General features: G+C 46.7%; 1 protein-coding gene across 1 annotated transcript in view; it reads left to right on the top strand.

The window, feature by feature from the left end:
- DNAAF9 (dynein axonemal assembly factor 9) overlaps nt 1-26,272 on the top strand; it is a 225,723-nt gene that overhangs the window by 124,258 nt on the left and 75,193 nt on the right. Inside the window, exons 21-27 of the mRNA XM_040335514.1 lie at nt 2,279-2,382; nt 9,860-10,006; nt 13,391-13,482; nt 16,538-16,639; nt 20,865-20,982; nt 21,549-21,637; nt 22,801-22,959. Coding sequence (XP_040191448.1) covers nt 2,279-2,382; nt 9,860-10,006; nt 13,391-13,482; nt 16,538-16,639; nt 20,865-20,982; nt 21,549-21,637; nt 22,801-22,959 — 811 coding nt within the window. The remainder of the gene's footprint in view (nt 1-2,278; nt 2,383-9,859; nt 10,007-13,390; nt 13,483-16,537; nt 16,640-20,864; nt 20,983-21,548; nt 21,638-22,800; nt 22,960-26,272) is intronic.

The raw sequence follows: 26,272 nt of genomic DNA, 5'->3' as shown, positions 1-26,272 counted from the left end.
TTCTTTTTATTTCTAGGGGATGGGAGCTACAGTATATATACACCTATATGCATGACCCCACAGTCTTCCACTTGATCATCCCAGTTGTGGCGACCGATTCCCCCCAAGCTGCTTTTCATGCTGGTCTCTGACTGGTCTTGTCACTGCCCAACACCAACCCATACAATGCAGGACAAGTGACCAACTCTTTAGGATGGTAGGAGTGCCTGCTGACATTCCAGCCCTGGAGAGGAAGACCATCTTTTTTTTTTCTGTTTCCAGGTTAAAAGAAGTAATAAGCTGCCCTTACATTTGTGGGGTCTTTTCGTTCCACTAGTGGGTTGAACAAAAAAAAAAAAAAAAAAAAGATTCGCCCCTCCACACACTCAAGGTGGATGGGGGAATCCTTCCACTGAGCCTTTCTATTCTGACAGCGGGGAGACTTCCCTCACCATCAGAATACACTGATCAGTGCTGCCAGCTATATCCAGCAGCGCGGATCAAGCAGAAAAAAACAAGTCTGACGGTGGTTGTACAGAAGTCGATTGGTAGATGAACTTCTATACAACCACCCCGGTCATACATGGATCGAAATTCGCTCGGTTCAGCAGTTTCAATCCATGTATGCCGGCTTAATCTATATTAACCACTTAAGCCCCGGAAAGGTTTTACCCCCTTAACGACCAGACCTTTTTTTTTGCAATATGGCACTGCGTCACTTTAACCGGCAATTACGTGGTTGTGCAACGTTGTACCCAAACAAAATTCACTTCCTTTTTTACCACAAATACCGTTTTATTTTGGTGGTATTTGATCACCTCTGCGGTTTTTATTTGTTGCGCTATAAACAAAAAAAAAAGACTATTTTTATTTTTTTCTATAAATCCCCAGATTATTATTTTTTTTTAAACAAATTTCTTCATCAGTTTAGGCCAATATGTATTCTTCTACATATTTTTGGTAAATAAAAAAAATCTTAATGCCGCGTACACACGATCATTTTTCGGCTTGTAAAAAACAACGTTTTTCAGCCTCTAGAATTTTTTTTTTCCAACTTCATCATTAAAACGACGTTGCCCACACACCATCGTTAAAAAAAAAAAAATGCTCTAGCAAAGCGTGGTGACGTACAACACATACAACGGCACTATAAAGGGGAAGTTCCATGCGGATGGCGCCAACCTTTGGGCTGCTTTAGCTGATTTTGTGTTAGTAAAAGACGATTTTACTGTCTGTTAAAGCGTGATGAATGTGCTTACTCCATTACACAGGCTAGTTTTACCAGAACGAGCGCTCCCGTCTCATAACTTTCTTTTGAGCATGCGCGGGTTTTTAATGTTGTTTTAGCCCACACACGACCATTTTTTACAATCCGAAAAACGGCATTGTTTAAAACGTCGTTAAAAAATACAGCATGTTCGAATTTTTTTTTTTGTCGGTTTTCACAACCTGAAAAATGATGTGACATTTTAAATGAAATTTTTTTAAACCGTTGTTTTTTAAATGCCGAAAAATGATCATGTGTACGCGGCATAAGTGTATATTGATTGGTTTTGCACTTAAAGTTATAGCGTCTACAAAATGGAGATAGATTTATGGCGTTTTTATTATTATTTTATTTTTTTACTAGTAATGGCGGTGATCAGTGATTTATTTATTTTTGCTGGACTTCGACATTGCGGCAGACAGATCGGACACTTTTTTGGGACCATTGACATTTATCCAGTCATCAGAGCTAAAAATAACTGTTCTAACTGTGGGAGGGATAAGAGTGACTAGAGGAGGAGACATATCGCTGTTCCTAACTAATAGGAACACACGATTTGTCTCTCCTCTCCTGACAGAACTGGGATTTGTGTGTTTACACACACCGATCCGCGTTCTGTGTCTCGTGCCTGAGATCACGGGTGACTGGCGGTCATCGCGGCCACGTTCAGCGCCTGCTAAGGTTTTTAAAGGTGCCGATGTACCTGTACGTCGTTTTGCGCATTAGAGACAACCTGCCGTTGTATATGTACGTGAGCCGTTCGGGAAGTGCTAAAAATTATCACCCATTAAATCTTTTTTTTTTTAACGCTTATTTTTATCAGTTTGGAGGAGGGGTGACCAGTAAAATTTTTGCTGAAGTTGGCAGTAGCGCCACATTCCTGTACACAAGTCGCCTTCACCATAACATTTGCTGCAAGTGAGGGGCGCTGCTTAGGATCATCCCGATCTCACAGACAAGAAAGTGAATGTATTAACATGTATTTATTTTCCATTATTAAACATTAATACTATATTTGTGTCTTTTTCTCAGGTAAACTGTTCTTCTTTTCACACGGCGTCCTATTTGTTCACCCCACCTATGGCAGTGTTAGCATTCCGAGGAGTCACATGACTTCTGTCAAGTTCTATGATGGCGTAAGTATATTTCTCACTTTTATTCTCTCAATCTAAGAAGTGATAGTAATTCCTTTTTTTTTTTCCTAACATCTTTTGGAATTGTTACCAATTAATAGCTAGATTCACGTAGGGTTACGCCGGCGTATCAGTAGATACGCCGTCGTAACTCTGAATCTACGCCGTCGTAACTCTGAATCTACGCCGTCGTAAATTTAAGCGTATTCTGGAAACCAGATACGCTTAAATTAGGCTAAGATATACGAGCGGCGTAAGTCTCCTACGCCGTCGTATCTTGGGGTGCATATTTACGCTGGCCGCTAGGTGGCGCTTCCGTTCAGTTCAGCGTAGAATATGCAAATGACTAGATACGCCGATTCACGAACGTACGTGCACCCGTCGCAGTAAAGATATGCCGTTTCCGTAAGAGGTACGCCGGCGTAAAGATAAAGCTGCCCCCTAGGTGGCATAGCCAATGTTAAGTATGGCCGTCGTTCCCACGTCGAAATTTGAAAATTTTACGTTGTTTGCGTAAGTCGTCCGTGAATGGGGCTGGACATAATTTACGTTCACGTCGAAACCAATACGTCCTTGCGGCGTACTTTGGAGCAATGCACACTGGGATATGTACACGGACGGCGCATGCGCCGTTCGTAAAAAACGTCAATCACGTCGGGTCACCAATCATTTACATAAAACGCGCCCCCCCCTCATCCTCATTTGAATTGGGCGCGCTTACGCCGGCCCCATTTACGCTACGCCGCCGTAACTTAGGAGGCAAGTGCTTTGTGAATACAGCACTTGCCTCTCTGACTTACGGCGGCGTAGCGTAAATACGATACGCTACGCCGCCTGAAAGATGCGCCCATCTACCTGAATCCAGCTATAAGTTGTTTCTTGAAAGTGGTGTAAGTCCTCTCTGGACTATTGCTTTCAGAATCCAGTTGAAAGAACTACTATTTTTTATTTTTTTTCAGTTCTTTTATAATTGATGCTCTCAGATGCCCTTCAGCTGAGCAATCTAATAACACAGCAGTAAGGGTCAGTTCATACCACATGCAGTCCAGTGCGTTTTTTTTTTTTTCTGCATCAAAAATGCACTGAAAATAGGTTATATGGTTTCCAATGGCATAGTTCACACCAGGGCAAGTCAGTTCCAGGGCGTTCCAGTTCCAGAAAAAAAAAGTAGAACATTTTTCCTTCACTGAACTGTACTGGAACGCAGTGAAATGCATCAAAAAAGCTTCAAAAATGCACCAGACCCCAGTACAGTGAAAAAAACATAAAAAAAGCATCTGGAAACGCATCAAAAATGCACCGGTTCTGGAGTGCGTTTTTGTGGTTGGCTGTAGATGAATATTTTTTTTTTTTATCTGCCTGCGGGCAAACAAAAGGATTTCCCTGTCCACAGAAGCACGCTTTAGTTCTGTTGGGGCTCATTCACACTAGCGGTTAGGGTGGTAAACCTCACAAATGAGCTGCCCTTTTAATGCTCCTTACATCAGGCTTCCTGTGAAGCCCCCCTTAAATTAGGGTCCCCGCCAGGGACCCCCTTACATCAGGATCCCTATTAGAACCCCCTTACATCAGGGTCCCAGTCAGGGCCCCCCTATACATTTGCATCCACCTTAGGAGTCCTCCCTAACATCGGGGTCTCCATCAGAGCTCCCCTTGCATTAGCATCCACCTTGGGACTCTCCCTTTATAGCAGAGCTCCCCCTTACATCTGAGTCCCCCTTAGGAGTGGGCTGACAACACAGAGCATTTTTGTGGACTTGGTGGTGTCAGCCCTGCCCTGTTGTCTTTTGCTAAACTACTATGTAATACACAGACATGACAAAATACTTTCAATTTCATATTTAATAGACCAGAAGAGAGCAAATAGAAGAAATCAATTGTTGGGGTTCACATACACTTTTATTGGGGGGTCACATCTTCCAGGTTTACTTGGTGACATCTTCCTGCCGTATTTTAATGGGTTTGGTTCTATCTCTGCCATTTCTGAAACTACGTCTGGGCTTTCATCTTTCTAAAGTTTTCCATACACTATTAGATGTTGTGTTTTGGTTTTTTTTGGTCTGTGGGCTGAAAAAAATCTAATCGAACAGATTCATCCACCCATCCTCTCGTATAGCACAGATGAATATCTGATCAATGGCTGCATCTGAATGGGCACCAATAGCATGCCAGGGGTCTTCTGTGTACCCAGAAGTGTGGGGTGGTGGGGGTCCTCTAACTTGGCGTTTATCCTATTAGGGGCACCAATAGCACTCCAGCACTCCAGGGGTTTTCTGTGTAGCCAGAATTTTTTGCCCTGCTTCATTTGATGGATGTAAAGCGGGAGGTGGTCAACAAGACCATCCACTAAGCAAAATTCGGCTAGTTCATCTGGAACTAGCCCTAGTTGAACTGTGTTGGCCGGCTTTAGAAGGGGTTGTAACTCTCAGGGGGTGGTTGGCATGGGGGTCCTCTAACTTGGCATCCATCCTGCTAAGAGCACCAATAGAACTCTATGTGTACCCAGAAAAGGTTATAACTCATGTGGTGGGGGTCCTGTAGCTTGGCATCCATTCTGCTAAGGCAGTGGTTCTCAACCTTTTAGTGCCGTGACCCCTTGATAACATTTCCCAAGTTGTGGGGACCCCTAACAGTAAAATTATTTTCGTAGCCTGGGTTGTCGGCACCATAGGCAAGACAGGTAATTTGCACCCCTAACCCATGGAAATTTAGCGGTCCCTGAGCCCCTCCACTCAAACAGTATTAAAACCTCATATGGTACATTTTAGGATGTACTACTCTATCTCTGTGTTCTCTTTTCTTTCCCTTTTATCCAAATTTTTTGTCTTTCCCCCATCTATCTCTAGCCATCTTTTTTCTCTTATTCTTTCTCTCTTTTTCTTTCTTCCTCCCCTCTTTTCCTCTCCCTGCCATGTATTCAGGGGAGGGCTGGCAGGGGGGGCAGGGTGGAAATCTCCCCCCGGGCTGGTGACACTATGCACAGCCACCGGCCGCCGCTACCAAATGCGTTTTGTGCAGAGCAGGAATATGCCTGCTGGAGCTCTGTTAACACAGGTCACGGCCGCTGCTCACCTCCCACTGTGGAGCCGTGCCTGTGTCGGCTCCGAGGTAGATGGCTGCAGAGCTGAGTTACGTCTCGTCTCACACATAGCTCAGCCTCAGCGCACATTAGCGCTGACATCTCCTTCTCTCTCTGCACATACACAAGGAGAGATAGAGCTCATCTGCTCCTCCTCCTTCTGAGTCTGCCCTGCCCACACTCACTGGGCATGTGTGGGCACTGGACAGGAAGTTTGAACTAAAAAAAGCATCGGACAGCCTGCCTGCGCCTCAGCCTCCATCCTGGTAAGCTCACCCTCTTTAGTCTCTCCTGCCTCCCAGTGTATAAAAAGGGGTGCTCTGTGGACTTTGTTAAAGGGGAGGGGGGGCAGGGTTTGGTGAGCAGAGAGCCTCTTTACACAATAGTCCACAACATGCACCCTTAAATCAAGTTTCCCAGAACACCCCTTACATCAGATCTGATGTATATGGGGTCTGTGCGGACTCTGATGTAAGGGGGGCCTCTGTGCGGACTCTGATGTAAGGGGGGCCTCTGTGCGGACTCTATGTAAGGGGGGCCTCTGTGCGGACTCTATGTAAGGGGGGCCTCTGTGCGGACTCTGATGTAAGGGGGGCCTCTGTGCGGACTCTATGTAAGGGGGGCCTCTGTGCGGACTCTATGTAAGGGGGGCCTCTGTGCGGACTCTGATGTAAGGGGAGCCTCTGTGCGGACTCTGATGTAAGGGGGGCCTCTGTGCGGACTCTATGTAAGGGGGGCCTCTGTGCGGACTCTGATGTAAGGGGGCCTCTGTGCGGACTCTGATGTAAGGGGAGGCTCTGTGCGGACTCTTGTGATCATGAAAAATCTTAGACTGTTTTCCTCAACCCATCACTTTTCCACGCTCTTTGGGCCACTTGACTGGACTTGCCCCCCAGGCCTAGGGCTGCCAGCCCTCCCCTGCATGTATTCTCTATTTTTATTCCTTCTCTTACTCCTTGGTGGGGGGGGGGGTGGGATGAGTGGCAATGCTCTCCTCCAGCCCCTCCCACCTCACAATCCTCACCAGTCAGTGGACCTCTAGTCTCTGCCCCCCAGCCATGCCATGAACTGAATGGGCGGCTGCAAAGAGGCTGAGTGGGCAGCCGTGGGCTCCAGGAACAGCCCAGCTGGGCAGACACAAAATGGCTGGGAGAGGGGTGCGGGCTTCAGGAACAGCCCAGGATTTGGTGACCCCTGGCAAATCATCATTTGACCCCCAGGTTGAGAACCACTGTGCTAAGGGCACCAACCACACTCTGAGAGTCTTCTGTGTACCCATATCAACACACAGAGAAAGTGATGGTGCAAGAGTTATCAAATTCCTCTTTTCTTTCATTATTTGCAGAGTAGTGTCCTTGTTCCATCTATCCTTCCATTCAGGGTTATGTACGGCTTGATTTACAGCCGTCTTTCCGATCTGTCATAGGAAAAGGTTATTTACCGGAAGAAGAGACATAACAATAGCAAGGCACACGTTTTATCTTGTTGTTGTGTACATCTCAATATAATCTCGTCGTTATTTTATCTTTTCTTCGGCGCCGAGCACCGACCTTCCGCCTATTGTCACCGCTTCTTGCCGGAGCCAATTACAGGCTGGTATAAGTGATCGCTGTAGACATGAACTCCCTGCTAGATAAAAATATACAGCAAGAGAAGCGGGAAAGGAAATCTAGATAAAGGACGTCCAATTGTACAGCTCTGCTATCTCCATTAATCATTTCGTGTTTTGCTGTGGACATGACAGACACGTCTCCAAGTTTCTTTTCCTTGTCGGAGTGTTTGTAAAGAGGGAGCTTTTCTGTTTTCTTTTATTCTCTTGTATGGCAACTATGTACTGCTCTGCAGCTCTACACAGAGGGCTTTGAAAGTTTCCAATTTTATCCTTAGCCTTGCAGCTATCAAGCAAACTAGATTGGATAAAAATGTGTCAAGGGTATTTATTTATACTGCAGCTTAAAGCCGAAGTAAACCCATCGATTTGATAGTTTTAAAAAACAGTTAACATTCCTGGCATGCCGGAATGCTAGCTGTTCACATGTATTGTGCTCTCAACCAAACTGTCAAACCATCCAATGGCTGGTGTCATAAAGGATCACATGTGCAGCATCATAGCAGTTGCAGAGTAAACAGAGGCTAAGATGGCAGCTTCCATGGCTGAAAACAAAAGGAGGGTTTACTTCCACTTTAAATCCCAACTCTGGGTGGGGGTGGTTGTTGCGAATAATCCTTGCAATGGGTAAGGATGATACCTAGAGGAGGATGGCATCCCTTGCCCTGCCCGCAGCTTCCTGGGGCAATATTGCATGTCCCTGGAGGTTGGAGGACTATCCACAAAGCACTGTGCAAGCTCACGCGCATGCAGTGGAAGGCCGGGTGTGGTTCCTCCGGAAGCCACAGCAGCCTCCCATAGCCAAGATGTTGGCTCTAGAGACCCGCAGCAGGAAGAAGAATCGGCTGCGGGAAGATAGCGATGGACCCCAGGCACTGGTAAGTACCTGATCTTTAAAAGTCAACAGCTACAGTATTTGAAGCTGTTAACTTTAACCACTTCCCGACCGCCGCATATACATATACGTCGGCAGAATGGTACGTACAGGCACATTGGCGTACCTGTACGTCCCTGCCTAGACGTGGGTCGGGGGTCCGATCGGGCCCCCCCCCCCCCCCCCCCCCCCCGCTACATGCGGCGGTCGGATTCCCGCGGGGAGCGATCCGGGACGGCGGCGCGGCTATTCGTTTATAGCCGCTCCGTCGCGATCGCTCCCCGGAGCTGAAGAACGGGGAGAGCCGTATGTAAACACGGCTTCCCCGTGCTTCACTGTGGCGGCGCATCGATCGAGTGATCCCTTTTATAGGGAGACTCGATCGATGACGTCAGTCCTACAGCCACACCCCCCTACAGTTGTAAACACACACTAGGTGAACCCTAACTCCTACAGCGCCCCCTGTGGTTAACTCCCAAACTGCAACTGTCATTTTCACAATAAACAATGCAATTTAAATGCATTTTTTGCTGTGAAAATGACAATGGTCCCAAAAATGTGTCAAAATTGTCCGAAGTGTCCGCCATAATGTCGCAGTCACGAAAAAAATCGCTGATCGCCGCCATTAGTAGTAAAAAAAATAAAACTATCCCCTATTTTGTTAACGCTATACATTTTGCGCAAACCAATCGATAAACGCTTATTGCGATTTTTTTTACCAAAAATAGGTAGAAGAATACGTATCGGCCTAAACTGAGGGAAAAAAAAATGTATATATGTTTTTGAGGGATATTTATTATAGCAAAAAGTAAAAAATATTGAATTTTTTTCAAAATTGTCGCTCTATTTTTGTTTATAGCGCAAAAAATAAAACCCGCAGAGGTGATCAAATGCCACCAAAAGAAAGCTCTATTTGTAGGAAAAAAGGACGCCAATTTTGTTTGGGAGCCACGTCGCACGACCGCGCAATTGTCTGTTAAAGCGACGCAGTGCCGAATTATAAAAACCCCTTGGGTCATTTAGCAGCATATTGGTCAGGTCCTTAAGTGGTTAAACAAAATCAAGCTGAAGTTCTTTTTTAAAGTGTTACTAAACCCACAACAGTAAAACCAGTCTGTATATGCAGTAAAGCATGCTTGTTATACTCGCTGTGGATCCTCCACATTGTGTAAAAGGGTTGTTTGATCCTCCATGCACAGATCCTCCCCCTCCTTCTACTGTCCCTTAATAATTTCCTGATAACACAGAGCCTATGGAGTCAGGCTGCACATGCTCAGTTAGGTGTGTATTGTTACAGAGTTTTTTTTCTTTTTCTTGGGAGAGTGCATGTGATCAGCATAGGGCACTGTTCAGACAGAGGGTCAGAGGTTTTGCCGCCTCTTAGGGCAGTCGTAAAACTCATCCTACAAGCTTTAACCAGTGCTTGGCTGGACACTGCTAGAAGTCACAAGATTGCTATATACTGCCGATGAGAAAAGGTATTTGGCAGTTCATATTTACTAAAATAATTGCAGTTCTCTGTACTCTGGGAGATGAGATATAGTGAATGCAGGGTCCTGGGTTTAGTAACACTTTAAAGTGGTTGTAAACCCACTTTTAAAAAACAAAACGAAAAACCACCACCTGCAAGACAAAGGCATAATGAGCTAGTATTCATCGCATACTAGCTCATTGTGTAATACTCACCTCAGATCGAAGCCCCCGCAGCCATCCTCGTACACCGCTCCAATGGCTGACATCTCTCCTGGGGGTTACTTTCCAGGTATCGTGGCTCCGGCGCTCTGCCAACCACGGCACGGCCGCCGTTTCTAAAGTGGGCCTGCTCCGTTTTCTACGACACATGCATTAGATGTTGTGTTATAATCATGACCCTGAGTTGTCTATTTTTTATTAATAAAGCTGTTTTCTGTGTTTGCAGGATTCGAACAGTGTGGTCGCCATTTTGCTAATCGAGTATAAAAGCTCCCTGCTCCCTCACCTGCCTATTCATTTCGGTCCCCCCGGCAGCTTCGTCACATTTGCACTTTTCCCCAAATCCAAGAGTTACCGGGTTTTCTACTCCCAGGTGAGATCAACACAAAGTGAAATGTTAACTGTTTCCTTCCCAGGCCAATCCCGGCACTCCTCTCCTACATGTAAAAATCATATTTTTTTGACAGGAAATTACTCTCGGAACCCCCAAACATATATTATATAATATAACATATATATATATCTATATATATATATATATATATATATATAATCTCTCTATTAGAGCTGGGCAGTTTTAGGCACAAAAAAAAGTCCGCGATTAAAAAAAAAAAAACTTGATTCACGATACGAATTTTTTTCCCGTGGTCACCGCGGGGAAAAAAAGTTTTTAGGCGAGGCTTCGGCCTAGTCCGCCGCGATCCTGGGAAAATGCAGCGGACTAGGCCAAAGCCATGGCCCCGCCTAAAAAGCCCTGCCCACAGCTCGCCGCGATCCTGGGAAAAGGCCACGAGCGGCGTCCGGCCTCGCGGCCTATTCCCAGGATTGCGGCGAGCTGCGGGCAGGATTTTTTAGGCAAGGTCCCGGATTAGGCCCAGTCCGCCGCGATCCTGGGAAAAGGCCGCGGACTAGGCCGAAGCCTCACCTAAAAGATCCTGCCCGCAGAGCGGCCTTTTCCCAGGATCGCGGTGAGCTGCGGGCAGAATTTTTAGGCAAGGCCGCGGCCTCAAACCTAGTCCGCGGAGCGCCGACCTATGGGAAAAAAAAAAATCAAAAAAAAAATCGATTTGATCAAAATATTAATCCATTTGCCCTCGCAACTCGATTTTTTCCCCAGCCCTAATATATATAGAGATATCTATTTCCTCGGCGTAACATCATCTTTCATATTATACAGAAAAGTTGGGTTAACTTCTGTGCGTTTTTTTTTATTTATTTTATATATCCTAGGGTCCTTGTTGGGGGACCATCTGGTCCTCGGTCAGCTCTATGGTAAACAGGCAGAATGGCTGATTTATTCTCTGACTCGCTGATTGCACGGGCGAGCCAGTAGAAGCACCGAAGGGCGGTGGGGACAACGTCCGTTCTTGTTACTTGTAAAAACAGACGCTATGATTGTTTTTAGATTGCAAGGAATCACCGGCAGAAAAAATATATATATGTATGGTTGCCTGTAGCTGCACCCATCGGAAATCTCTGGCCCAGATTCTCAGAGGACTTACGACGGCGCAGCGCCATGTACGCCGTCGTAAGTCCTAATCCGAGCCATCGTATCTATGCGACTGATTCTTAGAATCAGTTACGCATAGATATCCATTAGATCCGACAGGCGTAAGTCTCTTACGCCGTCGGATCTAAACTACATTTTTTTTTTTGACCGCTAGGTGTCGCTTCCGTCGAATTCCGCGTTGAGTATGCAAATTAGCTAGATACGCGAATTCCCGAACGTACGCGCGGCCGACGCAGTAAAGTTACGACGTTTACGTTAGGCTTTTCCCGGCGTATAATTGCCCCTGATATATGAGGCGCAGCCAATGTTAAGTATGGCCGTCGAAATTTAAAAAAGTTATTTGTTTGCGTAACTCGTCCGTGAATGGGGCTGGAGGTAATTTACGTCCACGTCAAAACCAATACGTCCTTGCGGCGTATTAGGAGCAATGCACACTGGGAGATTTCCACGGACGGCGCATGCGCCGTTCGTGAAAAACGTCAATCACGTCGGGTCACAGTAGTTTAACATAAAACACGCCCCCCCTTCCACATTTGAATTAGGCGGGCTTACGCCGGCCGATTTACGCTACGCCGCCGCAACTTACGGAGCAAGTGCTTTGAGAAATACAGCACTTGCCCGTGTGAGTTGCGGCGGCGTAACGTAAATCAGATACGTTACGCCCTCCTATAGATACGCCATTCTACGAGAATCTGGCCCTCTATGTTTAACATCCAGGGGCCGGCGGATCCACTCACCGATCGTAGCAGTGAGTAGGTAGAAGCACGGGAGGGGGGTGATGTCCCCTCTCGCCTCCCGTAGGAACGATCGGGTGGAGGAACAGCTGCTATGATCATTTTTATGTTGTAGGGAATCGCCGGCTGAAAAAGCCGATATCTGAATGATGCCTGTAGCTGCACCCATCATTCAGATATCCCTGCACAAAGTCAAGGACGTCATATGACAGCCGGCGGGCGGGAAGTGGTTAGATGCATTCAGACACGTTAAGTGTTCATTCATTTCATTGGCCAGAATGTTGTTATTCTGCCCATTGAAATGAACCCATGCTCAAGTGCTAAATGCGCTACCGCTACTATCAAAGTCAGTGAGCCAATGAGAGAGAGGGGCGGCGTGTCTGAATCGACACACAGAACAGCCACTCGACTGGGGTGCCCCCATAACAAGCCGCTTGGTTTGGGGGCATTCGGCAAGAGGGAGGGGTCAGGAGCGCCGGTGAGGGACCCGGAAAGAGGAGGATCCGGGCTGCTCTGTGCAAAACCAACTTCAACAGAGCAGGTAAGTGTAACATGTTTGTTATTTTTAAACTACTTTAGTTTCACTTTTAAAGTGGAATATTTAAAGCTCAGGCCCCGTACACACGACAGAGGAACTCGACGTGCTTGGCACGTCGAGTTCCTCGTCGAGTTTTGGGATGAAGCCGCCGAGGAGCTCGGCGGGCCGGCTTCTCCCATAGAAGAACGAGGACAACGAGAAAATATAGAACATGTTCTCTATTTTCTCGTCGAGTTCCTCGGCGGCTCCATCGAGCCAAAACTGTACAGACGACAGAGTTTCTCGGCAGAATCCGGGTTTTGACCGAGTTTCTCGGTGAATTCTGCCGAGAAACTCTGTCGTGTGTACGGGGCCTTAGAGGCCTCAGAAGTTCAGTCTTTAAAATTCCAATATTCCGTTTTCCATCCCTACCTCCTGCAAGGTGGGTCCAGCATCAGAGGGGTGCACAGAAAAGCATTTTCTTGCTGGCGTAGGGGATTTTCTTGGGCAATAGATTCAAATAGTAGGGTTTTTTTATTTATTTTAATCCTTTTTCTTTATGAATTATGTCCCTTATCACACGATCGGAAATTCCGACAGCAAAAGTCCGATGTGAGCATTTGAACGGAAATTCCGACCGTGTGTAGGCTCCACACGCGCAAAATTCCGACGCGCAAAATTCCGACGCATGCTTAGAAACAATTTGACGCATGCTCGGAAGCATTGAACTTTATTTTCTCGGCTCGTCACAGCGTTCTTGACGGACGAAAGTTCAGAGAACTTTTGTGTGACCGTGTGTATGCAAGCCAAGCTTGAGCGGAATTCCGTCGGAAAAAACATCCAATGTTTTTCCGACGGAAAATCCGATCGTGTGGAAGAGAATGGTCGTGTGGCAGTTATAGAAAAACATCTATTTCTGATAGAAGCAGAGTTTCCTTGTAATAGTGTTTATTGCCATCGAGTAACACCTTTTTTTTTTTCTGTGACCCCATTTAGGTACTGAAACATTGGCAGCAGCACTGTGAGGATTCCGGAGTGTCCCTACAATTGATTCAGGAGCACCAGTTCTCCGAGGAGCAAAGAAAAATGTAATTCCCATATCTTGCCGCTTCCACTGCTGTTCTCGCTGTGTCCTACATGGGAGGTTTTTATTTGAGGATTTACCGAAAACCGGTATCGGCAGCTAAGACCATTGGGAGATCACTTAGAGGTTGAGAGCCGATACTGGACACTACAGTAAAAACGCAACGCTGCGTCTGCATTTTTGGTTATTTAACCACTTCAGCCCGGAGGATTTGGCTGCCAAAAGACCAGGCCACTTTTTGCGACACACAATTCCTCCCAATGGTGGGGCACAATTCCTCCCAATGGTGGGGCACAATTCCTCCCAATGGTGGGGCACAATTCCTCCCAATGGTGGGGCACAATTCCTCCCAATGATGGGGCACAAATTTCTCCCAATGATACCAACAAAATGGGACACAATTTCTCCCAATGATGGGGCACAATTTCTCCCAATGGTGGGGCACAATTTCTCCCAATGGTGGGGCACAATTTCTCCCAATGGTGGGGCACAATTTCTCCCAATGGTGGGGCACAATTTCTCCCAATGGTGGGGCACAATTTCTCCCAATGGTGGGGCACAATTTCTCCCAATGGTGGGGCACAATTTCTCCCAATGGTGGGGCACAATTTCTCCCAATGGTGGGGCACAATTTCTCCCAATGGTGGGGCACAAATTCTCCCAATGGTGGGGCACAAATTCTCCCAATGGTGGGGCACAAATTCTCCCAATGGTGGGGCACAAATTCTCCCAATGGTGGGGCACAAATTCTCCCAATGGTGGGGCACCAATTCTCCCAATGATGGGGCACCAATTCTCCCAATGATGGGGCACCAATTCTCCCAATGATGGGGCACCAATTCTCCCAATGATGGGGTACAAATTCTCCCAATGATGGGGTACAAATGTCTCCCAATGATGGGGCACAAATTTCTCCCAATGATACCAACAATGGGGCACAATTCCTCCCAATGATGGGGCACAATTCCTCCCAATGATGGGGCACAATTCCTCCCAATGGTGGGGCACAATTTCTCCCAATGGTGGGGCACAATTCCTCCCAATGGTGGGGCACAAATCCTCCCAATGATACCAATAATGGGACACAATTCCTCCCAATGATGCCAACACTGGCGCCCATTGACACCATTGATGTCACACAATTTCTTTCAATGACACCAATAGGGCCGAAACAACTAATCGATTAATCGACAATTAATCGATTATTAAATTAATCGATTACAATTTTCATAATCGATTAATCGGCCAGTAACATAATGGGGTTAAAAAAACTAAAATAAGCCTTTTATAGTACAAAAAAGCAAATCGCTACTGTAAATATTACTTTCACTGTCCAGCAGTAAAAAAAATGAACCCCTTACAGTAGCGTTTATTTGCTCTTTTTGTACTTATTTTTGTTTTTTTAACCCCCATTATATTAAACATCTCAGGCCTGGGGTCACACCTCTGTGTTTTTTGGTGCTTTTTGCAGAAACACACTACAGTTCATTTACATGTTTTCCTATGGGACACGTTCACATCCATGATTTTTTTTTCGGCTGCTGCGTATTTGGAAAGGGGCGAGGACTTTTTAACGCAAAACGGTGCTTTTTTTTTTGGTTCAATATACTTCAATGGAGAAGCTGCAGAAAGAGAAGTAATGTGTTTTTGCGGCAATTTGTGTTTTGTAATCCGCCCAACGACAAATTGGCCCTAAAAATAAAAAAATGAATTTTTTTTTTTAAGGCTATTATCCGATTAATCGAAACAATAATCGGCCACCTAAACGGGCTAAATACCCTCCCAGCAGCCAGCATCAGGTGAAAACCAACTGCTGGGAGACACCTATTGATGGACTTCAGAACTACAACCTTCTGGTCCAGGAACCATAACAGGTGATCCAGGTCCTGACACAGTGGCTGTGTCCCAATTAACATGAATGGAGATGCACAGAGCGCCTGTGCAACCCCATGTGGGCAAACACGGCCCTCGCATTAACGTGCGCTGTAGTACTCCTGTGTGAATGGGGAATAGCGTGCACAGTGTTGGCAAGCTTAATTAATGGCAGTGTATGATTGCACAGTGCCGCAGTGATCTCTGTTAAATGAACCATGAAGAGCTCATGTACAGCACCCTGCTAGCCCCTCCATCGGCCATGATCTGCCTTCATCGTATAGAGAAGCACAGATGCCCAGTGATTTAGTTCTACAGGCCTTAAAAAAAGTTATGCAATGAAAACAATGGCCCAGATTCAGAGAGCAATTGCGTCTGCGTAACCATAGTTACGCAGCGCAATTGCTTACTTGCGCAGGCGTAACGTCTTCTCCTGATTCAGAGAGCTTGTTACGCCGACTGCAGCCTAAGATATGCGTGGCATAAGCCTCCTTATGCCTTCATATCTTAGGCTGCATTCTTACGCTAGCCGCTAGGTGGCGTTCCGGTAGTGGTCAGCGTATAGTATGCAAATTGCATACTAACGCGGATTCACTACCCTACGCGAGCCCTGCGTACGCAGTTTACGTCGTTTGCGTACGTCGATTTTTTGCGTAAGGCTGCCCCTTCTATAGCAGGGGCAGCCAATGCTAAAGTATACCCGTCGTTCCCGCGTCGCGAAATTTGAAATTTACGTCGTTTGCGTAAGTGAATCGTGAATGGCGCTGGACGGCATTCACGTTCACTTTGAAGCAAATGACGTCCTTGCGACGTCATTTACCGCAATGCACGTCGGGAAAGTTTCCCAACGGAGCATGCGCACTACGCTCGGCGCGGGAACGCGCCTAATTTAAATGATTCCCGCCACAAACGGGATCATTTAAATTGCGCGCGCTTACGCCGGGCATTTTGCCGGAGCGCCCACGCAATTTACTACTGCTCCGTGAATCGCGGGTAGCGCAGAAAATTTGCGGGGGCGCAGGGCAAAAACGGTGCCCTGCGCCTACGTAAAAAAAGGGCAAATGTACCTGAATCTACCCCAGAGGTTTTAAGACGGTATTATGATGGGGGCGGGAAAGGTAAATTATAGGTCGACTAAACTTTAACTGTTGGTTGTAATTGTACTTTTATTTTTTTTCCTTTTTTAGTTACTTGATCATGCAGAATCTGTACGAAACTTTATCCTTTCCTACCACAGAAAGATGGAGTCTGAGGAAGAAGATATCGGCTAACCTGCCAGATCTGGAAAGGTGAGCTGGAAACCAATTCAGTCCTTGTATGATGTTTATATACAGGTGCGTCTCGTATTATTAGATCATCAAAAAGTTTTGTTTATTTCAATAATTTTATTCAAAAAGTGTTGATTTTGGCAGCAAGTTCTGATTTAGTTTTAAGCCTTGTACACACGATCAGATTATTGGCTGAATTTCTGTCAGTTTTTGGTTGCAACGGTGAAAGTAATACTTACAGTAGCGATTTATTTGCTCTTTTTGTACTATAAAGGGCTAATTTTTTTTTTTTTTTTTTTTTAACCCCATTATGTTACCGGCCGATTAATCGATTTATGAAAATAGTAATCGATTAAATTTCCTAATCGTTCAGTTGTCGATTAATCAAATAGTTGTTTCAGCCCTACTGAGCTTTGCACTCCCATGCACCTGTTTAAACTAGAGGTGCACTGAATGGAATTTTTTTAATACTGAAACAGGAAATGCAGGTTTTTTTAAAAAAATATATATACATATTTTGATATAGAATTGTATTATTATCGACTTTTTAATTAATATCAGTTTAAGTTAATATGAATTCATTGTTGCCTTTTATTGGCACCTTTTAGTGCAAGAAATGCTCAAGAAAAATGCAGTCTGCAGTCTCTAACCATCTCTTGTATCATGTCCTCAGTCTCTAATCATCTCTTGTATCATGTCCCCAATCTCTAACCTTCTCTTGTATCCTGTCCCCAGTCTCTAACCATCTCTTGTATCATGTCCTCAGTCTCTAACCATCTCTTGTATCATGTCCTCAGTCTCTAATCATCTCTTGTATCATGTCCTCAGTCTCTAACCATCTCTTATATCGTGTCCTCAGTCTCTAACCATCTCTTGAATCATGTCCTCAGTCTCTAATTATCTCTTGTATCATGTCCTCAGTCTCTAACCTTCTCTTGTATCATGTCCACAGTCTCTAAACATCGTATATCATGTCCTCAGTCTCTAATCATCTCTTATATCATGTCCCCAGTCTCTAAACCATCTCTTGTATCATGTCCTCAGTCTCTAACCATCTCTTGTATCATGTCCTCAGTCTCTAACCATCTCTTGTATCATGTCCTCAGTCTCTAACCATCTCTTGTATCATGTCCCCAGTCTCTAACCATCTCTTGTATCCTGTCCTCAGTCTCTAAACATCTCTTGTATCATGTCCTCAGTCTCTAACCATCTCTTGCATCATGTCCTCAGTCTCTAACCATCTCTTGTATCATGTCCTCAGTCTCTAAACATCTCTTGTATCATGTCCCCAGTCTCTAACCATCTTGTGTATCCTGTCCCCAGTCTCTAACCATCTCTTGTATCATGTCCCCAGTCTCTAACCATCTCTTGTATCATGTCCTCAGTCTCTAAACATCTCTTGTATCATGTCCTCAGTCTCTAATCATCTCTTGTATCATGTCCCTAGTCTCTAACCATCTCGTGTATCCTGTCCCCAGTCGCTAACCATCTCTTGTATCATGTCCCCAGTCTCTAACCATCTCTTGTATCATGTCCTCAGTCTCTAATCATCTCTTGTATCATGTCCCCAGTCTCTAATCATCTCTTGTATCATGTCCCCAGTCTCTAACCATCTCGTGTATCCTGTCCCCAGTCTCTAACCATCTCTTGTATCCTGTCCCCAGTCTCTAACCATCTCTTGTATCATGTCCCCAGTCTCTAACCATCTCTTGTATCCTGTCCTCAGTCTCTAAACATCTCTTGTATCATGTCCTCAGTCTCTAACCATCTCTTGCATCATGTCCTCAGTCTCTAACCATCTCTTGTATCATGTCCCCAGTCTCTAACCATCTCTTGTATCCTGTCCTCAATCTCTAAACATCTCTTGTATCATGTCCTCAGTCTCTAACCATCTCTTGCATCATGTCCTCAGTCTCTAACCATCTCTTGTATCATGTCCTCAGTCTCTAAACATCTCTTGTATCATGTCCCCAGTCTCTAAACATCTCTTGTATCATGTCCTCAGTCTCTAACCATCTCTTGTATCATGTCCCCAGTCTCTTATTTAAACTTAAACACACTGCTAATAGAAGTAATACAATTTCCATTCGGTGCACCTCTAGCAGACATGATATAGGAGATGATCAGAGACTGCAGACATGATACAAGAGATCAATGAAGCCTCCCCAGTGCCCATCGGGTGCAGCCTCCCCAGTGCCCATCAGGTGCAGCCTCCCCAGTGCCCATCGGGTGCAGCCTCCCCAGTGCCCAGATCACACATAGCAGCAATCTCCCGCTGTGTCCCTAACCTGGATTTGAATTGTCCGGGCGGCCGCAGAAACGAAGTCCCGCCTCCTATGATACAGCGTCACACTGATTACATTTCCGGCTTTGGATCAGTGTGCCATCTATCACAGGAGGCGGGACTTTGTTACAGCGGCTGCCGAACAATTCAGCTCTGTGACACAGAGGGAGATCGCCGCTCTGCGTGACAAGGAGGGGAGGACTCTGACTGGGGTGCGCCAGGATGACACCCCTGCAATGTGCGGCACCCGGAGCAGACCGCCCCCTTTTCGGAACCTTTTTTTTCGTTCGGACGCATGCAAATTTCGGTGCACCTCTAGTTTGAACCACCTCTTTGGGCATCACCATGGCAATCTAACTGCCACTGAGCTGTCACTGTTCGAATCAACTTTATTGAAAGTTAACAAACACACTCTATTCAAATCTATGTACAATAGCAGGTTACAATGCATATTGATGCACTTGTATGGTGTGAACAGGACTCCTAGAAAGAACTTTTTTTTATGTGTTATTGCAAACAATTCAATTTTATGCACAACACAGATCTGTGCACATTAATGCACTTGTATTTTGTGACCTTCAGCCTGGATTGATCAATGCGCCTGTAGCCCTCATTGACTGTATGCCTGGGTATATAAACACATATAAATGTATTTCATGATTTTTATTGACATCCTTCAAGCTGGGCGCTTACCTGCATTTAGGTCTCCTGCACATGGGGGCATGGGGCTGTACAGCATTACTGATTTCTATGGGCGGCTGTACGTTGTTGGATCCAGGTGCCCAGGTACATTAGATCTAAGAGGACAAAGATTTCTGTGCTACCAGGATCTGTTTGATGTGTCAGTTGATGTAAGGGGCACTCTGATAGGGGCATTTTTAGTAAAGGGGCACTCTGATAGGGGTAATTGATGTAATCTGGCACGCTGATGGGGACATTTAATGTAAGGGGACACTCGGGTGGGGACATTTGATGTAAAGGGGGGGGGGGGGCACTCTGATGGGGGCATCTGATATAAGGGGCCACACTGATGGGGCATTAGATGTAAGGGGCCGCTCTGATGGGGGCATTAGATGTAAGGGGCCGCTCTTATGGGGGCATTAGATGTAAGGGTCCGCTCTGATGGGGGCATTAGATGTAAGGGGCCGCTCTGATGGGGGCATTAGATGTAAGGGGGCATTAGATGTAAGGGGCCGCTCTGATGGGGGCATTAGATGTAAGGGGCCGCTCTGATGGGGGCATTAGATGTAAGGGGGCATTAGATGTAAGGGGCCGCTCTGATGATGGCATTAGATGTAAGGGGCCGCTCTGATGGGGGCATTAGGGGCCGCTCTGATGGGGGCATTAGGGGGCCGCTCTGATGGGGGCATTAGGGGGCCGCTCTGATGGGGGCATTAGGGGGCGCTCTGATGGGGGCATTAGGGGGCGCTCTGATGGGGCATTAGGGGGCGCTCTGATGGGGCATTAGGGGGCGCTCTGATGGGGCATTAGGGGGCGCTCTGATGGGGGCATTAGGGGGCGCTCTGATGGTGGCATTTGATGTAAGTGGACACTGTGATGGTGGCATTTGATGTAAATGGACACTGTGATGGTTGCATTTGATGTAAGTGGGCACTGTGATGGTTGCATTTGATGTAAGTGGGCACTGTGATGGTGGCATTTGATGTAAGTGGGCACTGTGATGGTGGCATTTGATGTAAGTGGGTACTGTGATGGTGGCATTTGATGTAAGTGGACACTGTGATGGTGGCATTTGATGTAAGTGGGCACTGTGATGGTGGCATTTGATGTAAGTGGGCACTGTGATGGTGGCATTTGATGTAAGTGGGCACTGTGTTGGGGGCATTTGATGTAATTTGGCACTCTGATGGGGGCATTAGATGTAAGGGGGCACTGTGATATGCAGTATTTATTTTAACTGATTAATGTTCAGCATTAACCATTGATGTTTGGCTTTTCCAGCTTTTTCCAGCACCTTGCAGTGAGCAGTGTGGGCTGTGAGCCGGTGCCAAGGGTACATCTACCAGCATTGCTGCAGCATCCTGAGACCATCACCGGGAGCCAAGCACAGAATGATAAGGTACACAGATTCTTATGGTGCCCAGGCCTCCCCAAATTTTAGCTGTGCCTTCCTCCAGATCTTCAAGAGTGCATCCACTTATCTATGAGACTTGATGGGGGGAATTTATTGTAACCCCCTTACATGAAATGCCCCCATCAAGTCTCTGATGGGACTGTTTGATATAAGGGGGCTATCTGATGGATACCTTATGATGTAAGGGGCACCTCCTTAATTTTAGTGCTGTGGTTTGCCTGGGCTCCCTTACCGCCCGCTGATATTCTTGTTCTGGTTACTGATCTACATCCATATTTATAGGCTAAGCCGAGATGCAGTCACTTCTGCGCATGCATGGGAGTTCATATATCTCAGCATTGCCCTACACAGAAGCAGTTACCCCCCCCCGCAGTGCAGTTGCAACCTCACTACAGGGGAGGACTTTTAGCTTTTCTGGATTTCATCCTTCGATTTAAAAAGTTAAATATTTAAAAAAAATTAAATGTATATAACTATAGTTCAATGTGATATGATTTAAAGTATGTTTTCTCATCCTTATTCCTTTTAATATAAATCCTAATCTGTTGTAGGTTGCCATTACTATTATCACCGGTCTGCCTGGTAGTCACTGCAATGACCTTTGCGATTTTCTTGTGTCCTTCCAAAAAGAGTACGGGAGGTAAGTGACTTTTCTTAGGTGTTTGTCTTCTGTATATGAAACATGTACTGCTACAGATCACATCTGAGCGTTCTGTCGCCTGAAGCTTAAAAAAGTACATGAGCTTTTTTTTAGGCAGATTACAGGCGTTTTTCTGCTTTTTACATTGGTGACCTTTTGACCTGTACAAAATTGTGTTAAAACCGTGCGACTTTCCGCGTGAAAACTATACGCTGAGGTGTGAATGCAGCCTAAGGGGTAGATTCAGGTAGAATGGCGCTTCTTTGTGCGGGCGTAACGTATCCTATTTATGTTACGCCTCCGTAACTTTTACAGGCAAGTGCCGTATTCTTAAAAGAAAGTTGCGGCGGCGTAGCGTAAATAGCCCGGCGTAAGCCCGCCTAATTCAAATTCTGAAGAGGTGGGCGTGTGTTATGTTAATCAGGCTTGACCTGACGTGATTGACGTTTTTCCCGAACGGCGCATGCGCCGTCTGTGGAATTTCCCAGTGTGCATTGCTCCAAAGTACGCCGCAAGGACGTCATTGGATTCGACATGAACGTAAATGACATCCAGCCCCATTCACGGATGACTTGCGCAAACGACGTAACATTTTCAAAATTCTACGCGGGAACGACGGCCATACTTAACATAGGATACGCCTCATATAGCAGGGGTAACTATACGCCGGGAAAAGCCTAACGTAAACGGCGTAAATGTACTGCGTCGGCCGGGCATATGTTCGTGAATTCGCGTATCTAGCTGATTTACATATTCTAGGCGTAAATCAGCGTACACGCCCCTAGAGGCCAGCGTAAATATGCAGTTAAGATCCGACGGTCGGATCTTAGTCAAATCTAGGCGTATCTGATTCTATGAATCAGGCGCATAGATACGACCGGCCGGACTCAGAGATACGACGGCGTATCTTCTATCTGAATCTACCCCTAAATGTTTTAAAACCTCAGGCATTTCTTCACTGGTGTTAGTGTTGCTTTTGCATTTGGCTGTGCTTTTATAGACTCGCCACTGGGTGGAGCTGTTGTACTGATTTTCCTTTTATTCCCCCGTCAGTGTAAAAAATAGAACACCCATGGCTCTCCTGATCCCTGGGGGGGCAGCTATGGGTTGCTGTGTACACGACGCATATTTATATATCTCAACCTTTTTTTATTCTCCTCCAGGTGGATGGTGTATCGGCAGCCTAGTGACGGCGCGGAGGAGTTCAGCACGGCACAGTTTCAGAGATTCCTCTCCAGTGTGCTGGAAGCACAGCGCAATCGCAGCGTCCGTCAGGCTGTGTATTCCCGGAAGAAGATGAGACTTCTCGTTGTCTTAGAGGGGTGAGGATAGCTCAGTTATAAAAACTGGATACAGATCTTTGCTTTATATTCCTTTTTTTCTAAAACCTCCAGATAAGCCGGTCTATTTGTGTTTTATACACGGGTACATTGGTCCAGCTTGGAACAGTGCAACTATGTATATGCCATACCTGACCAATGGCAAGTATAGTGCAAAGCGTTCTCTGATTGGACAAGAGAAGCCGCGGCGTCACGCTCTCCACCTTTTTCCAATCAGAGAATCCTTTGCATTCATTCAGAAAATGCAAAACATTCTGTGCCGTGCGGCAGACCTCCTGTGTTCACAGTGCATGGGGCCTGAAAGCAGGCAGAGATCTTCCTCTATGAAGTGGCGGGTGTCAACAGACGTGTCCATTGACACCCCCGACATCCCATTCAATTCTAGCCGCTTAAAAAAAGGGATAGGGGATTCATGAGCCCATTCGTCTTGTGCAAGGGTCTCAAACTAGCGACCCTCCAGCTGTTGCGAAACTACAAGTCCCATGAGGCATTGCAAGGCTGACTGTTACAAGCATGACTCCCACAGGCAGAGGCATGATGGGACTTGTAGTTTCGCAACAGCTGGAGGGCCGCCAGTTTGGGACCCCTGATCTAGTGGAGTGGTCATCAATCCTGTTCTCAGGGCCCACTAACAGGCCAGGTTTTATGTAGGGTTGTCCCGATACTAGTATCGGTATCGGGACCGATACCAAGCACTTCCCCGAGTACTTGTACTCGGGGGGGAAATGCTCCGATACTTTACCGATACCTGACTCCCCCTCCGTGCCGCTGCCGTCCTCTGCTCTGTCCCCCCCCCCCCCTCCGTGCCGCTGCCGTCCTCTGCTCTGTTCCCCCCCTCCGTGCCGCTGACGTCCTCTGCTCTGTCCCCCCCCCCCTCCGTGCCACTGCCGTCCTCTGCTCTGTCCCCCCCCCCCCTCCGTGCCGCTGCCGTCCTCTGCTCTGTTCCCCCCCCCCCCCTCCGTGCTGCTGCCGTCCTCTGCTCCCCCCCCCTCCGTGCCGCTGCCTTCCTCTGCTCTGTTCCCCCCCTCCGTGCCGCTGCCGTCCTCTGCTCTGTCTCCCCCCCCCCCCCTCCATGCCGCTGCCGTTCTCTGCTCTGTTCTCCCCCTCCGTGCCGCTGCCGTGCTCTGCTCTGTTCCCCCCCCCCCTCCGTGCTGCTGCCGTCCTCTGCTCCCCCCCCATTCCGTGCCGCTGCCTTCCTCTGCTCTGTCCCTTCCCCCTCTGTGCCACTGCTGTCCTCTGCTCTGTCCCCCCCCCCTCCGTGCTGCTGCCGTCCTCTGCTCTGTTCCCCCCTCTCTGTGCCGCTGCCTTCCTCTGCTCTGTGCCGCTGCCGTCCTCTGCTCTGTCCCCCCCCTCCGTGCCGCTGCCGTCCTCTGCTCTGTCCCCCCCCCCCCTCCGTGCCGCTGCCGTCCTCTGCTCTGTCCCCCCCCCCCCTCCGTGCCGCTGCCGTCCTCTGTTTTGCTCTCCCCCTCCGTGCCGCTGCTTCCCCCCTCCGTGATCTGTGTCCCCCCTCCGTGTCCTCCTCCGCCCCCTCTGTCAGGATGGAGAGCGGAGGTAGGAGCCGCTAAACCCGGCTCCTACCTTTTCTGAATGAACAGAGTCAGTGATCACTGACTCTGTCCATTCATATGACTGAGCATTGTAAACTGTGTTTACGATGCTTCAGTTTATGAATGGAGAGGAGCCTCTGTCTCCTGTCCATTCATTTCCAGTGCAGCTGAGAAAGGGACTGGGGAATCTGTGTCCCTAGTCCCTTTCTCTGTCTTAAAAAGTGAGTTCCACCCATTTTTTTATGTTTGTCTGTGCTGCATGCCCTAATCTCATAGTGTTCAGAATGGACAATTTGTATTTATTTTGTTGCTTGTAAATACCTTTATTTTGTAGTCCTTCATTACTTCCTCCTCCTTATTAGCCTAGGCTATTAAGTCACAAGGCTATTCGCAAGGGTTTCTGGGATAGGCATCATGTATCCCAGTAGTCCTTGCAAATAGCCTATTTGCATAGAGAAGGGGCGGCAACTTCCTCTGACACTCTCGTTGCTATGGAAACCTGACTGAAACCTATTACATTGCTTGTGCAGCACTGAGCATGTGCGAGATCTGCAAGGCTGAAATCCAGGAAGTCATACAGTCTGGCTTCATGATGCCCACACTTAAGATGGCCACGGTCTATTTCTAGATTATAAACTAACTAAATGCTGTAACAACCTAACAAAACGGACCTTAGTTTACAGACTAACTTTACTAGAATACATTAAGCTTGTGTATTACAGGGGTATTTATATTTAAAAAGTGAAATTGTGGGTGGAACTCCCCTTTAAAGGGGAGATGTCAGAGGTCTGTTAAGACCCCTGATATCTCACCAAAGCCCCCCAACAGGGTGAATTAAAAAAAAAAAAAATTTGCAATAAATTTAAAAAATTAAATGTAAATAATAATAATAATAGAAAAAAAACACACACTGACAATCCACTACACCCCCCCCCCCTAAAAAAAAAAATCACTGTAAAAAAAAAAAAAAATACTGTCACATGACATTAAAAAAAAGTATCGGTATTCGGTATCGGCGAGTACTTGAAAAAAAGTAGCGGTACTTGTACTCTGTCTCAAAAAAGTGGTATTGGGACAACCCTAGTTTTATGTATTACCTTGGGGAGCTGAAGACTAGAATACTGCAATCACGGAGCTGCAAATGATATCACCTGTGATGTATTTCAGTTATCTTGCAAACCTGGCCTGTTAGTGGGTCCTGAGGACAGGGTTGATGACAGTGGATTGGATTGGACGGCAGTCGGTTGTAATCGGACAGGTGGTCCATTTACATCCAACCACCCATAAAGGAGAGCAGGCTGTGTCTGTGTCTGCTCTGCATAAGTGAAGTGGACACAGACCAGCCATCCGCTTGTTCAGCGGACAGATTCCACTCTGAGTGGGCGGACTCCAACGGAGCCCGCCCCATGTGGAAGGTACACATGTACCACACAAACCAATAAATCATACCTACTTTTGAACCCATCAGCAATCAATCATAAATATCAATATCAATCAGAAAAACACAGCTGGTATCTTCGTGTCAGTTCATACCACCAAACAGGAAAAAAATAAAAACATAATTAGGTAGATTCAGGTACAATGGTTTAACTTTAGGGCGGCCTAGCCTAGCCTGTTTAGGCTACACCGCCGTAAATTAGCTAGGCTAGTAGTGATTTTCAATCTACTTACCTGCTAATCTACGGCGGCGTAGCCTCAAACGAGCGGGCGTAAGGGCGCCTAATTCAAATTGGTTGGAGGGGGGCGTG

Source organism: Rana temporaria, chromosome 1 (genome assembly GCF_905171775.1).
Source record: "Rana temporaria chromosome 1, aRanTem1.1, whole genome shotgun sequence".
In the NCBI taxonomy this organism is placed as follows: Eukaryota; Metazoa; Chordata; class Amphibia; order Anura; family Ranidae; genus Rana; species Rana temporaria.
This window is presented reverse-complemented; position numbering and strand designations above follow the sequence as displayed.